This window comes from Haliotis rubra, unplaced genomic scaffold (genome assembly GCF_003918875.1).
Source record: "Haliotis rubra isolate DU_JTF1 unplaced genomic scaffold, ASM391887v1 Scf1407, whole genome shotgun sequence".
Taxonomy (NCBI): Eukaryota; Metazoa; Mollusca; class Gastropoda; order Lepetellida; family Haliotidae; genus Haliotis; species Haliotis rubra.
Genome location: NW_025765345.1, coordinates 25,575 through 41,995, shown reverse-complemented (window position 1 = coordinate 41,995; position 16,421 = coordinate 25,575). Strand labels below are relative to the sequence as shown.

General features: G+C 39.5%; 1 protein-coding gene across 1 annotated transcript; it reads left to right on the top strand.

Moving 5' to 3' along the window:
• Positions 1–470: 470 nt before the first annotated feature.
• On the top strand, positions 471–9,598 carry LOC124268953 (sulfotransferase 1C4-like). The gene is made up of 6 exons (XM_046703975.1): positions 471–505; positions 2,574–2,741; positions 3,157–3,479; positions 3,830–3,933; positions 4,716–4,900; positions 9,314–9,598. The coding sequence occupies exons 1-6, from the start codon at positions 471–473 to the stop codon at positions 9,351–9,353; spliced, it is 855 nt and encodes a 284-aa protein (XP_046559931.1). The 3' UTR covers positions 9,354–9,598.
• The last annotated feature ends 6,823 nt before the right edge of the window (positions 9,599–16,421 follow it).

The window sequence follows — 16,421 nt, the reverse complement described above, 5'->3', positions numbered from 1 at the left end:
GGCAAGCCATCCACTTCGCATTAACATACACAACCTGTGCTGATTCAGCAAGAGGCAATAAAGGTTTGGGTTTTTTTAAATTTTGTATGTTTGAATCTCCATACATCCAGGTCATACAGGTAGTTCATCACATAACAGGTTGGTATAAACACGATTTGCAAATACATGTATATACAAAGTCGATTTACAGGCAAATGTGCATTCAGGTTGAAATGAATAGGTACTTGAGAATATAATAGCAGTACATTATATATAGCACTAGATTAACAGAACAGATTGTGATATAATGACCAAAATGTTGTGAAGCTATCACATTTGCAATTTGAGTAGGCAGTTTTTAAATCACTCCCGGTGGGGACGGCACAGAGAGAAAAGACCTACATTCCTTCGATTCACCCACTTATTCATTCGAGCGTTGATACGTGAACCCATTGTACAGGGTGGGATGTTTAACATAACACCTCACAGCCATGACCACGGACCAGCCCAGTGGTGAACCTCCCATGTAAGTTTATAAGTAAATTCATTATTATATTCATTTATAATGACATTTATGATCGGTATAGTAATACCGCTCGCCTAGAGCCGCATGCTGACTTTTAATTAACGATACTGAAGACATAAACGACAAGATTATCTCACTGACATCACGCACGGTGACCCAGATGCAGGATCTTAACAATCCAGTGTTTGTTCACAGGGATTTATCCAATCGTGCAATCCGTCGAGGTGGTGTGTAGCGATGCTCCAGGTATTTGTTATTCAAACGTAAATTAACAGACATTTACGTTTTGTTTAGCTGGAACAGATGCTGCACGCTAGTCAGTGTTACTTTGGCATAACATAACACACATAATATAGACTATGCAGGAAACCCGATACACGCATCGATTCGACCGCCTCCGTGGTGTAGTGGTTAGAGCGTTCGCCCGGAGAGCGGAAGGTCGCGGGTTCGATCCCCGACCGCGTCATACAAAAAGACGTTAAAATATGGTACTTGTTGGTCCCTCCTGGCGCTCGGCATAAATGGGTACAACAAGGACTGGTCGGCTCGGAGTCAGTATAATGTGGGGTATTCATGCTTCACTGCGGCATGGTATCTCAGTGGGCTAGCACTATAAAACCAGCTTAAGTCTGGGCTAGTACAAGCAGCCGCACATACACATACACACGCATGCACGTCGTCATATGAGCGAAATATTCTCAAGCACGACGTTAAACCCAATTTCACCTCACCTCACCTCACCTCACGCATCAATTCACGCTAGTTGAATAACTTTAATAAACGCTTAGCCTGAGTTCCAGCAGTACACAGCCAACAGCAATTGCGATCGCCTTTGACTGGGGCTTTGCTCAGCCTTGGGGTTTTGGGGTTCTATTTGCTGCCTTCGGTAAACAGATGTTAGCCAAGTATGCATAACTATGCACCCTCACGATCAATGTCCATTATGACTGTGACTGTGACTGTCAATATCTGTGTTATGGGGTTGTTCGGCCCCGTGAATTATACAGTGGCATAGCGTGGGTCGTGCTATTCATATAACAGTGTGATAAAGGTTAGAATTGATCTTCAACATTCCGTGCTTGTTGTGAGAAGCAAAAGGGATTGATAGGGTAATGAGACTTTGTGTCCTTGGTGATACGTGTTTTCTATCCGACTTAGCGATATTTACTATTTTATTCACAAGATTTTCTGGCTGCTAAGTGACTATTTACATGTCGTCGAATAACCAGAATATTGCTGAGTGCGGCATTATACAACAAACATAACATTTATTATAAACAGGCAACCTGATATCTATTCAGAAAACAATTTTGGGTTTAAATCATATATCTATTTCTAAAACGTTGTTCTTTACTTGAGAGAGAGTAAAATCTCTGAAATTCAAATTCACAGCTGGATTCCGTGTTACCTCTCCCTGGATTATCTGTTTGTTAACAGGTCGCCGTCACATGGCAAGAGAACTGTTATGCGTCATCGGTCTGTAAACAATTAGTGGTTAAGGTATACAACTGGCAGGACATGCTGACCCTTTTCGCAAACACCCGGTGTCAGTCGTCCATTCACATGATTCTCTCAGCTATTTTTGATGATGATGTTTATGGAGAAGCATGTACAATGTGAATGACCCCCTAAAATTTATATACAAAGTAAGTGACACTACCACTACCACCCCGTCCTTTATGTCATGTACAAAGCCAAAGACCCCCCTCCCCCATACTTTTTAAAAATAATTTTTAAATATTACTATGTGCAAAATTGATGTGTACAAAATAAAATCATCATCACATAGACCATGTCATTACGTAATATACGTTACATTTAAGCATTTTCTAAGTGGCATTGTGTATTCAAGACTAGGTTTTCTTTTCGAATTGAATAAACATATCACTCATTTGATCGTCTCTCTAATATGTCGCGTCTTCATCCCATGTAACTGACAGATGGCCCCTCGCATTTATTGAATAAACTTCATGAATTTAAAGCAAATGGTTGTTTTAGAGTTTTGTAGGAACATTACCAATAACGACGTTTATCATGGGAAATGATTATGATGATTGATGTGTTCCAGCATCCGAGATCTGAGAAACTCTAAAGGCCATGGCTTCGAGTGCATGGTGTTTGACGGTCTCTACATGCCGCCGTCTTTGGTGAAGGGAGAAACTCCTGAAACGACCCTTGAGAGCATCAGAGACATTGAACTTTATGACGATGACGTCATCATCTGCGCGTTTCCAAAGTGCGGTGAGTGCAGTTTAGCGAGACACAATCCGTTGGTTGGCTTCTCTTTCTGCAGACAATTGATCCCGTTTCAACACCTAATCTTTGCAATCATCCCAGTTCCTAATTATCGTTTGAAAATATGGTAAAAAGGAGCCCCAAGACCTCCTGCATTTTCCCCAAACTCCAGTAATCTAAACTTGCCACTTACTCCTCTCTCCAATCGACACCATCTAGCCTCTGAAAACCATTTTTGAAGGAAAAACAGTACTTAAATTATCTCCATAAAAAGGAGCCCAAAGTCTTCCTGCATCTTCCTTAAAACTGCTCTGTTCTAGACTTGGTTCATATTCGTGGCTTGCATGGACTCTATTGGGTATAATTTTGTCAGGGTGTGTATGACAAACTCATTTCAATGTGCGTATCTGTTGCAGGCACTCACTGGGTGTGGAAGTCGTTGAGATGCTACGAAGTGGGGTCATTGAGTACAGGAAGCAAGTTAAGGAAACTCAGGAGTTTGAACTTATATACAAAGAAGGTGTAGACGCACTGCCGGCACCGCGAACCCTGAACACTCACTTATATCTGCGCATGCTCCCCAAACAGGTCGTGGAGAAGAAGATTAAGTGTATCCAGATCATGCGCAATCCTAAAGATGCCTGTGTGTCTTTCTTCAACCAATACAGATATACCCTTGCACCTGTCGGCTTTGAAGGAGACCTGGGAGAGTTTACAGAAATATATTTGTCGGGCCAAAGTGTGTACTAAATTTACATATCCAAATTCCAATGTTCCGTTTGTCAGGAGTTCGATGAAAAGCGAATGGAAGACCTAGGAAACAGAAACGAGTTAATTAACTTGTATGTGACGTAATGAAATATGAAAGATAAATTTGGAAATATGACAGTACGGATACTTGACGGTGTAAGCACGATGAATCAGTCTTTCGCTATTTCAGTCAGCTTTTACGAAGACCATGGCGTTTGGGCGTTCTCATTAACAAACCTTTTTGTATTTATTTAAAATACAGTTCCTCATAGTAATTTGTCTCTGTACCTGGAAATGTCATTTGTAATTATTCAAAATTTCCTCTCACCAAATTTCCAGTGTTTTTCGGATCCTACTCCGACTACCTCCTGACATGGAAAGCAGAATTGGACAGATCTCCAGGACAACCTGTACTGGAGTTGGTGTACGAGGACATGAAACTTGTGAGTTCTGTTATCGTCATTAAGAGTAAGTGATGTGAAATAGCTGTCTGAGATAAGGTGCAAAATATCGTATTTCCCTTAACCCAACCAGTCCTCCTTGTGTATCTCTGTGTTGTCTGTGTCACAGCTGTGTTCGTAGGTTTCCACAAAACTGATGGCTTCTATGATCTGCATCACGTGCATCTTTCACCAGTCTGAGTGAATGAGTTTAATTTACGCCGCGTTTAGTTTAGCAATATTCCAGCAATATCACGGGACACCAGAAATGAGCTTCACGCAATGTACCCATGTGGGGAATCGAACCCGAACGCTTTAATCACAAGGCTACCCCACCGCCCCTCATCAATCTGACAACACGTAGGTAGGTAGGTAGTTGAGATCTCGTTTGAAACTTCCAAGAGAGCTGGGATTGTGTCTTAAATAGCGCATGGGCTGCCAGCTTGCGGTTATGTTGTGTTTGACCTGTTGGTATCTATAGTCTTACGAAATTGCAATACACATTTTCTCATGTGCTGACTCATCTAAACATCGAACTTGTCATACTCAGTTCTCAGTAATCAATATTTCAACTTCAACTATTTGTAAGATCTAAGATACAACCTTTATCGTACAAGGTTCCGCTCATTATGCGTTCGCGTAATATAGTCCTTGGTTTGGCAACCCCGCATCTATGTATCTTGGCTTCAACGACCGGTGTCACATTGGTGTTTCTTCCAATACTAACTTGACACGCTTTGATATATCTGATATAGTTCACAAAAGCTCTCATACTCTGGTTCCAGGACCCTGTCAAGAGTGTGAAAGACATCGCTAGATTTCTAGGCCTGGCAGTTACAGACCAGTTCTGTGAAGAAGTTGCACATGCATGTTCCTTTAAGAAGATGAGACAAGTAGACAAGGACCTGAAAGAGGAGTACGATATGATCAAGTTTTGGAAAGAGGGGGACCGTTGGTTATTACAGAAAAGGTACGTTTATTTCCTTTCGCAAGATAGTGACTTGTAAAAAGAAAATCTGTTAAATCTCTTTCACTTGTTTGTCCTCCTGAGAGGACGTTAAGTTTAATACAGTGTGATAGTATAGTGTGATTTAGTATTTTATTGTTTGGGCACACCCCCAAACATGATAAGGAATTTTGTAAATCTGAATAAATCATTCCAACTTATATCATGCTGAAAGACAGTATTCCAATACTCTAACGTTGGAGATCATATCTTGGTAAACACTATTAATGTTTAATTCATTTAAGCAGATAATTCTGTTTCCTAAACGTTGTCTCCAGTTCACTGGAATGTTATTTAACATATGTTGATAATCTAAGAAGGTTCTTCTTATTGTGTACCTCTGTTTTAGAACTTCAAAACTGAGAAATCCATTTTCATTACAAATACCCTGACATAATGTAGACCGCAATCAAAATCAATTGTTTATCATATGTGAAGATTTAAAGAAATGATTTAACTGAAGTCTCTGAGCCAAGGTTTTGACTAAGTCATCACTGTCAAAGATGTGGTTTTTGTATAATATTCTCCAAGCCGATAAAACATCTCTCCAATACGGATTCTTATTGCCAGATAAGCAATCAACAGCATTAGGACCAAGTAGGTACAAATGACCTAAGGGAAAGATGTTGTCAAAATCAAGTTTTCTTTAAGTGACATTTCAATTATGACAATTTCTAAGCATTGATGAAACATTCAATGCCAATCATTCTGAGGCCTCCATCCTCATAAGTGTTACTGATATTTGACCTTCTAATCTATTCATTTTTATTATTCCTTATGCTGGTGTCACACTGTCCGTTTATGACAAAGATGCCAACACACGAATTTCGCGCGAACGTGGTCCCGAATTTGATCAAAAGCCAGTCAACATCCGAGGCAGGTCCGATGCAGGCAGAAGGCAATACGATGTCAATGACATGCCACACGGCCGCCATGCGAATGCTGAGCGAATGGTAGACCCAATATTGGGTTAACATTCTGAAGTCTACACGAAGGCCACATGATGGCTAAACGATGGCAACACGACATCGTGTTGAATATACGATGCTTATGCGATGCATCACACTAGGTCACGAGGGCAAGTGGTATCAAACAGTTGCGGTGATGGTTGGGATTTCAATTGTTTTTCGGAGATTTTTGGAATCACAAGTCAGTTCATTTCAACTTTAATTCAACTTTAACATGTCAGAGGAAGGAAGCCGGCTAGTACAGGGAGAAGTCAGAAGAGGAAAGTGGAGGAAACTGAGGACACACAAGTCTCAAAAGACAGAGATCAGTCTGAAACCACCCGAGAGGGGAGGGTTTTAAATGTTGATGTTATCAGAAAAGTAACAAGTTATCATTTCAAATTATTGGTGACATTTACAAGTTGGAAAACTTAAGATACTAAAATTATCAAAATGTTTCCCCATCATTTAATTATAATTCAAATATGTTATATTTTACTATGAAGAGAAACACAGATAAAAATAGACATGCAATGTTTGAAAAACATATTTATTGCTCAATTCACATATTGCTGATCAGGTTGCAATCCAATATGCAAATATAACACGGTACGCTTTTCTGGTAATATCAACATTGTCACCAAAGTCTTTTCATAATAAAGACAATATCAGTGTCACTACACTCAGGATAATATCTGTACAGAGGGAATAGTGTCAGGCACTTTAATAACAAGATCAGCTTGTCCTGCCGTGGTACTGAGCCAGCCTTGGATGCAAAATAATGACCCAGATGTCTTCTGATCTGTTTCCCTTCTTGGATGCCAGAAATCATGGTCTTCTCATGGTATACATCAGCCAGCACTTCGTCCTTTCTCTAGGAGCCTGGGGTCACTTTATGGTTTTGGTCCTCGACGTCTATTAGGTTACTGTGGGTGGCAGGGTATCTCTCTGATAAGGTTGTGAAGTATGAAACAGGTTGTGATGTTCTTTCTGCATGTTTCTGTTGTCTTGTGCACTGTTCAGAGCAAAACTCGGAAGTGTGTGCCAGAATGCCAAGACATTCTCAACTACAGGTCTGGGTCCCGTTCCTCCAAACGATCGTAGACCCCCATACATACATAGACTTACGACTGGCGTAGCTCTACGGTCGCTTTGAGGAACGGGGCCCTGGCTCTTGGGAGTCAATAATTAATAATCTCTCATGTTGCTCCATATTCCGAACAGAAAATAGGTTCATCAAACGCTTGTTGATGCCAAAAGCATTGTCCCTAGCTAGGAAATTAAGGCACAGGAACATCATCCCCAGGTAGAGGTGTGTGTGTGTGTAGGTACATAGTCAAAGGTTAGAATGACAAATAAAAGCAAAGTGACAAATGGCAAAGTGCAATATGACAAATTGAGGAGGTGCTGAGCCTGCAGTAGCTGCTCATCATGCTCCCTGAGATGCATTATCAACAGCAAGGCCGCTGCCTTCTTCTTTCTGGTTGTATCATCTTCATATGCTATTGTCCGAGGTCTGTGGATTCAGGAAAATACTTAGGAGTAATTTTAACAAATGCTGAGAAGTGAACACAAGCCTCTGGTCTATAAAGTTGCTCAAGAAGGACTCGTGGGAGTTGCCCTTTTATATCACCACGTTACCATTACAGCTGGGAAACACTTGATCTACTTAAACTCAGCCCTGCCAACCGACACCGTGGTCCCATCGAGATGGAATCATAATGCAATGCGATGGCTATACGCACGTATCACGAGGGCTGTACGCAGTCGCGTTGCCTTCTTATGGCAATCGGGGAGCATCTCGTTCCCTACGTATTATCTTCGCAAGGTGAAAATTGCCTGATGGTACCTACGGACAGACGAAGGCAATACGATGATGACACGAATTCAGAAGAAGCAATCTCGATGGCCGTGCGAAGGGCAAGATGGAGACACGTATGCATCACGAAAATGAACCTTCGCACAGGGTATCCTGACTTTTTTGGCATGCCAAAGATTTTGTCCGCTCTCCCGATGTTGCAGCTGGAGACGGAGAAACTCTACCGGCGGCCAAACGATGGCTTAAGATGCCCTTACGAATGTCACGATTGCTTTACGATCCTTTGCACATTTGCACATTATCAAATTTCGTGTTTCCATCTTATGTCAAAATCGGCACAGTGTGACGCCTGCAATATTGAGTTCATCCATGAATGTTTTGGCAGGTTAGGAGTGCAGAGAAGATATGTACTAGAGTAGAAATTGATTGCTGTTTTGATTAGAGTCAGGTTTCTTCTTTGCCAACTAGCGAGTGATCCATTAATATGTTCAAGGCGTTTTCTTGTATTAATTACCCAAGGGTCTTTAAGAGAAGCATTCAGTGGGATTCTAAAAGATATAGGTCATTGGCTCAAGTTATATTACTACATGTCATTAGAAATAAATCCCGATAGCTTTCGACTTGTTTATGTTCATTTTGGGTCCTGACATGTGATAGAATTTATTCAGTGTTTCAATTGGAACATTAAGGCTTGTTTCAGATCCTTCTAGATATAGCTGTGTAGCATCAGCATGTTGTCAAATTTTCTGTGCTATGTCATTATGTGTTATACCCTGTATATCAGGGTTTAGACCGCATCTTAATGCCTTATATTTCATTTCATTATAGTTCCCTTCCTGATGGAAAAAAAGAAGAGATGTGCCCATTTTTTATTACAGCTGTTGTTTTATTACCAGTCAGAATTGGAATTCATTTAGCTTACCACCATGTTGAATGTACAAAATCTTTCGTTTTATTTTGAAGATCGATAAGCTCGCTACCGACTGTATGACATGTAATTTAAAACAAAATGGCGTCTGCCTCTCGTCTGGATTTTCAAAATCACTGAACCATCTTCTGACAAGCTTAAAACTGATATAGAAGTGGTTAATTATTATTAAGATGCAGTGTATAAAATACCTAAATTATGGCAGTGAAAGTCGCATGCATGCGTCATATTTTGACGTCATACGATTGTTAGCGATACAACTTCTCGGCGGATAAATTGGTGGTTACCGCGGCAGCGGGTATTATTTTATCAAGTTGTCACCCTCCTGGGAGGGTGACACAGACACTTATTAAAGCGTCAATGACCAATGAAATTAGAGTATTTTACATGAAGGTAATTAAATCCCCATGGTCACTGGTATGGTGATCTACCTTCAATTGTTGGCATTCAAAAGGAATATTTCTATATTGTATTGTTAGACACGATATGGCTGAAATATTGTCGATGTGACTTTAAATATTAACTCACTCACTCACTCATCCACGCACTCGCTGGCTGTATTGATCATTCATGGCTACATTTGGCCTGCGATCTCGAAAGAACCCGCATGGGTATTGTGTATGATTTCAAGATTCCGAGCACTTCACTCAGTCACTCCCTCACTCACTCACGCTTTGTTTCAGGGGAAGTAGGAGACTGGAAAAACTGGTACACTGTGGCTGAAAGCGAAAAGTTCGACCGGATATGGAATGAAAAAATGAAGGATTCCGGGATCACATTCACATATTCATTATAATCTTAATGAATCCCCGCAGAATTTCCAATATTTTATTTAGCATTTACAGAACGTCCCATACTATCTTACAAGCTTATACTCAGGGAAGAGATGACATTTGCCATACATGTACAACTGAAATGGCTATCTTGTTATGTTAACAGTTCACAACAACTTCTGCCTCAGGGCTACCTGTGTGACCGGATATGGAATGAAAAAATGAAGGATTCCGGGATCACATTCACATATTCATTATAATCTTAATGAATCCCCGCAGAATTTCCAATATTTTATTTAGCATTTACAGAACGTCCCATACTATCTTACAAGCTTATACTCAGGGAAGAGATGACATTTGCCTTACATGTACAACTGAAATGGCTATCTTGTTATGTTAACAGTTCACAACAACTTCTGCCTCAGGGCTACCTGTGTGTAGCTTATTATTACACACGTTAACACAATACCTGTAAGGGTCTACTATGTGACTTCGGCTTTAACGATGAGGCAACGTTCCGAGGAATACATTGATTTTGTAGTTAACTACTTAAGTATGACATTTGTTGAAATGTAAATGTGTGGATGTGGCGATGATTTAATTAGATTCTGACGCCGATTTGGCAACAAGGACTGGTCGGCTCAGAGTCAATATAATGTGTCTGAGTGGGGTATACGTGCTTAACTGCGGCATGGTATCTGAGTGAGCTAACGCTACAGAACCTGCTTCTGGGCTAGTACCTGCAGCCTAAAATAAGTTGTATGCTTCTCTCGAGGGTAATACGGTCTGTTATTACCCTTCAGATAAATTTGTCGAATTCTGATTGGTCAATATCCAAGCATACCAAACCATGTATTCGGATTTGCCAGGGTGTACGAACCGTACACCCGTCAAATCTGTCATGTGACACACTACGCAGGATGTACAAATAACTGACCTTAGATGGAATGTGGCTGCCAAAGAGTTAATCGCTTCGAAGTTTTAGAGTTGTCACATACAATTATGAGTATAAACAGAATAATAAAATTGTTACCAAAATTTCTTATTTGTTTGTATCAATAAATATATCCAAAAAAGAAAATGTTTCTGTGTTTCACTTGTCGTTTAACAAAACTCAAATTCGATATTTTTTTATAATAAACTAAGCCATCCCGAGTTATCTCCCTTTATGGCCGTTCAGGAAAAAATCATGGTGAAACGTTTTGCGTCTCATTCTGCCGAAGATTGAATGTTGTTGTTTAAAGATAAACTAAACAAAAGACCTTGAGGGTAATATATTCTTCACGCGGTGTTTTTTGAAAGGGTGTACGGGACTGTAAGACTGACACTCCCGTACACCCTTTCAAAACACCGTGTAACTATTAATGTACGCCTCTTTGTAGCAGTGTTGCCCGAGCCGGTAGAATGTTATAGTCATTTTTGAAATACTAGTGCTTTAACTTTATTAACATAAAAACGGGTCGATTTTGCCACTGGATTAAACGTATCAATACCATAACATGGTTAAGGAAAAATTATTTTAAACAAAATGAAATGCTGCACATCTATGTAAAAGTATCCCGATAGGTCCTAGACCTACGTTGAAAATGTTCACGACTCAATTAGAGAAAAGTAGAGTTCGTGATATTGCCTATTCGTTTGTACTTCGGTTTTTCTGTTCTCGCCCAAGTGCAAACTCGAGTGTGCGTTTTGTTAGATCCTTTAACGTACATATATACTGAGAGAAACAAATACAGGAACACGGGAACATTCAAGTGTTCGTTTAATATTTGCAAGTTTTCATAACTACCCTTGAATATCGCCGTGAAGCGAAATCTGAGGTAAATAAAGGAACACAACCGTGAAATGGTGTTCCCTAATTTCTTTCCCTCAGTATATATAGTATGGTTAGTGTAAGATACATCATATAGACAGTAACAGATCTTTATACCGTCAATTATCATTTACTACTTGCATTTCTGAAAGAATTAGAATTGTTACATAAATTTTGAACTATATGATTTGTAAGAAGATAAATGTTTTAAAATTGGTAGTTCAATTGAACAGCTGAGATTGTGAGTGACTGTATCCTCACTGGGGGTTGAAGTATTGTACAATTATTGTCCTGCCGTGGGGGCACATATATTAGTCCAAAATCATTCAAAGAACATTTAAACATACCAATATTTTAAACTGTAGAATATATGTTATTATATTTTATGGCAAAGTTGTCTTTAAACTTGCTGACGGCTGAAGGGATGGTGTAAATCCAGCTAGGAACCATGCAGGAGGCCTATGTACTGAAGTCCCTATGGTCCATAGTATGGTGATCTACCTTCAGCTGTTGGCAATCTATGGCCTGTTTTTATATTGTGTTGTCTTCTGTAACTAAAATATTTTAGATTTACATACTAGATATGTATTCATAACTGTGGTATTCTAGTTGTTTTACTGTATTTCGTTGACAGGCTTTTTATAATTTACCTAAATTTAATACAGAATTAAATTTTTTTAGGTCACGATATGGCTGAAAAATTGCCGATGTGACTTAAACTCACTCACTCACTCACTCCAAACAGATATATAGGATTCAAACAAAATAGTGTCAAATTGACAAGGCAGGCAGCGTGTGCACAGCCGTCCCACCGTAAACATCAGATGCAGCCATAAGAACACCCGTTACACGTGCATGTTACATGCGATTTTTACCTGGTCTATACAATTTACCTTGCTTTTCAGTAACCAACTTACTTTGTTATATGAACTGTCCATGGTTTAGGTTATTATCTATTGTTACATTGCTCCCAGAGTGGAAGACATACGTGCCCATCCAGTATCACTCACCTGAAGAAGTTGATGTCCAGAGACATCTTTGACTCTTGCTCATCACTTCTAAATGCCCTTCAATGAACGCATGAGATGTGAATCAGCTGTTTGGCAATGGTGTGTGACTAAATTAAACGTATCTCTTCAAAATAAGTATTGACATTTCCAGCAGACGACAGCAGAATAACAGACCACATATCATGATTTTCAAGGAGGCTGTCAGAAACATAAGGGCGTTATTGCCGAAACTGACTATTGGATCAATGGACAGTGAGACATGATGACGATATGACCATTATAAATTTTACACAGTTAATAAGTGAGTTGACAAGTATCACGACTATTGGGGTCTCAAGTGTATGTTCCAATAATAATAGAGTCCCAGTTAACACATTTATCACTGTCTATCCTCCGCCTCTGAAACTTCATCTCGTTGTCAATATTTAACCAAAGGTATATAAGTAAACTCGCGAAAGAGGATGGGCAGCTTGGACAAGTCACAGCAATCTCACAAGTCTGGACTAGGTAAGTTTTCTCGTTATTATATTTCATGAATGGTTTTGACAGGAAAATGTATGATACACATGACTAAGCTGTGCAAGTCTATAGTTTTCTGTTTTCGATCATGGTGCTGGCTTTGCAAATGTTGCCCAAAACAGCAAAAAGACGTGAAGGATGCTTATTAACATACCAAGTAACTTCACAGAGTTTGGGGCCAGGTTTTAAAGATTTGTGATCAGAGCATTGTTGAAGGTAGCTAGAGAACGGGTCGCTGTGTTAAAACTGCATGTTCGAATGCAAGCTTCCACCTGAGTACAATTATTAGTATGACGATACCAAATCTGTTTCCTTAAGTCTAACAAAACACTAGAGAAAACACATTATTGTGTTTGAGTTTGGGACCAAGGTTTATAAACTTTAGTGATCACAATATGATTAGGATGCCATAGTCTGCTGTGCTCGACTGTTTGTTCGAATCCAAGACACCACTTGAATACATTCATAGGTTTTACGGTAGCATATCCAATTAACTCATTCTTTGAATCATTAGCAATTGTTGCTTTGGGCTTACTTCCAGCTAAACGTTTACAGGTCGCGAAAGTTCCTTGTCTTTCAGGAACAGTACAGTTTAACATTAAAACAGAGCATCAATATATGTCACTGTAATTCCATTATATGAAACTTGAATATGGCGATGTAGCACGCAACAAGCCTACCTGAAGCAAACACTCATGTACTGATAGAATGACTGAGATGAAGTATCAGACGTCAAGCTGCACACTTCAGAAAGCTGCAACTGTTGTTCAGACAATCTACTTATTACTAAATTCTCCTCAGCATGTTGTCCCGGTTCACGGATTTATAAAGTGTAATAGTTTGATTATTCTCTTTACGGTATGGCCGAAATATTGTCGATGTGACGTTAAATATTAACTCACTCACTCACTGTTTCAAATCTTTCATATTTTCACATTTCTAATTTGTTTGCCACACAATAATAGTAATATTTTTAGAAATCCTAAATATCACTTCACTGATCTCTGGTGCTTCCTCGATCTCTAGGGTTAGTTGTGAGTTACAGTTGGTTATCTCCATCCTTTTCCTTTGAATCGTTGAATGAAATTATTGTTGGTAACGCATTCTATAGAAATATAGCTGCGAGCAGCGATGTAGGGCTCCTTGGCTTTACTTCTTTCGAGTCTTTTGCATCTCTCACATATCTCATGAATGTAGTAATAGTATTAGTTAATATGAATCACATCATTGCTAGTCGAATGCTCTTCGACTGGAAGTACTGGGAGGTCATTAAGTTTCGATAAACTCATCACAAAACCTATTTTCATACTTTAAATAATATCACTTAGGTATCATGAATATCAAAACAGAAGAACCCTTTGTTCAAACGGTCAAAGAAACAGAAAATTTTGTGGCCTCAACTAAATACTTTGAAAGGTTCACTGTGACTGACATTATGTGAATCTAAATGTACGTCACATGTAGCTGACAAGTCGTGATTCACATTTAACAGTCAGTAAACACAACTCATGTGTCATTTTACCGAAAGAATGACATTTTCATGCTCTTTATTATGGTGCATTGCTACTGATAGAGGTACCTGGCGAGTTTAGTGCGGATTTTTTCTGCACTGTTGGTAGACACCATTTCCATCTAAATATCAACAGCAACGAAAAAGACATGTCGACACGAAGCACGTATTTCTGTAGCGTTTATCAATATCAATAAAGCTGTTCCTCTCACGCTGACACAAGTGAACATGTGGTTTTACAGCAACTAAGGTACTCCAGTAGGGGTATTCTCGGGACGTGGACATCCTAAGTCGTGTAAAAACAAAGTCTAGAAAAATGTGTCCACTTTGGGTTACTAACATAATTAACGCCAGACAATAGACAGAGTTTGTGATTGCAAGACTTCAGGCAATACTAGACTGCGTAATTATAAGGAAACGAAACAAGGGTTTATTTACAGTTTTAATAAAATTATAATACACTGTGTCGGCAATGACGCTAATGTTCCCACGGTTATTAAACATCGACAAATCTCAGTTTCATTTGGATCAGCGGGGTGTGAGGATGTCGTTACCTGTAGATACAGTTGATTTACAACACTTGATGCCACGAACACCAGTCATTTCTTCTTCTCTTCAGGATTCTGTATGTGTGTCAATTCACGCAGAAATATCTTCCGCCTCGAAATGTCAGAAGTAATTTGTAATCTAACTGTAGCAACAATTTCCTGACAGTGATTATTACTCACCTAGCGTGTACACTTATCGGAGTGAACACATTTTATGAAATCAGTCAACACTGCAAGCGATTTCTGAGTGAACTCACTCACCTATCATAGTCACATGCTAACCACGCTTACCAGAGTGAACTACCAGAGTGAACAGACTCACGAAACCTTCACAATTCCGGTAACAGTTAAGATTTTAACACTTCCCGACCAGTTAATCCCTTGCTTAAAAACAGACCACATCAAAGGAAAACCGTCTGTCCACGTCCTGAGAAGACAGACAAATATTTTACTTAAGTCTCACCTCATGTAAAAGTACAGATATATACAGACATATACATAAAATGAGCCACAATTAAGGGGTTATGAGAGACTATTACATAGAAATGGCATATATGATAAAAGGTACACTGTGGATTTAGCCGCATAAAATAAGTTTTCTTCTTTGAAGAACGCAGGTTTTGGCTGTAAAATAAACATGTTCTTTAAATAGTAAAATCATTTCTTCATTATAACATAAATCTAGGAAGTTGGGATAGCTGAACCACATATGGCCATATAAACTTTCACGTAGATCATCGTACAACGGACATGCCAACAGTACCTGACGTTCGACTTAAATCTTATCACTACATTGAAAACACACTCTTCATTTACATGCATATTTGAATATCTGCCTGTTTCCAACTTTAGAGGTGCAGAACCGGATCTAAACTTGGAAAGGGCAGATCGATAGGAGCGCGGCATTTGCACATTTACATAGCTTTCGCAACCATACACACTTCTCTCGGCTCCCATATCTGCACGTGAACCACGCTTTGCAGTGGTAGTCTCTTTATAGGACATATCATGAGGGGGAAATTAAGCCGACAAAGAGTCGCCAAGGTATCCCATGCACATGTTGATATGTAGATATAGATGTAGATGTTATGACTGCATACTTACCTATTACTTTTCAAGTGCTATCCATGCTGACACGGTGAATAAACGTGCACAACTTGTCTGCGTTTGTGTGGAATCAATTGCAAACAGCGCGGTTGATGGAGCGGCTATAATCGTCCTCGCGCTTTTCTTCAGACTGTCGCATGTTTTGCACGGGTAATGTGCCGTGTGTCGTAAATGTGTGAGAAACTCTTTGAAACATTCGGCAATGTATCCCTGGGCCGTCGGTGATGTAAAGTACTGCCATATAGCTTGAATATTGCTGACTGCGGCGTAAAACTAAACTCAATCAGTCAGTCACACACTCACGCTCACGCAAGTGAACTTGTGATTACACAGCAGTTAAGGTACTTCAGTAGTTTTTATCAGTATCCATTACACTGTTACACTCGGGCTGTTGCAACTGAATTTGTGAATCGAGAGCAGATATATATACTGGAAATACACGTAACACCGCGATACAGGTCACCTATGAAGTTTTAAAATCCATTCAAACAGCACCGAATTGTTAGCAGAA

Bases quoted from the DNA above. Each gene is read 5' to 3' on its own strand.
- LOC124268953 (XM_046703975.1), top strand. From the start codon at position 471: ATGACCACGGACCAGCCCAGTGGTGAACCTCCCAT. The intron at 506-2,573 runs GTAAGTTTATAA...GATGTGTTCCAG, and splicing joins CCCAGTGGTGAACCTCCCAT to CATCCGAGATCTGAGAAACT. The intron at 3,934-4,715 runs GTGAGTTCTGTT...CTCTGGTTCCAG, and splicing joins TGTACGAGGACATGAAACTT to GACCCTGTCAAGAGTGTGAA.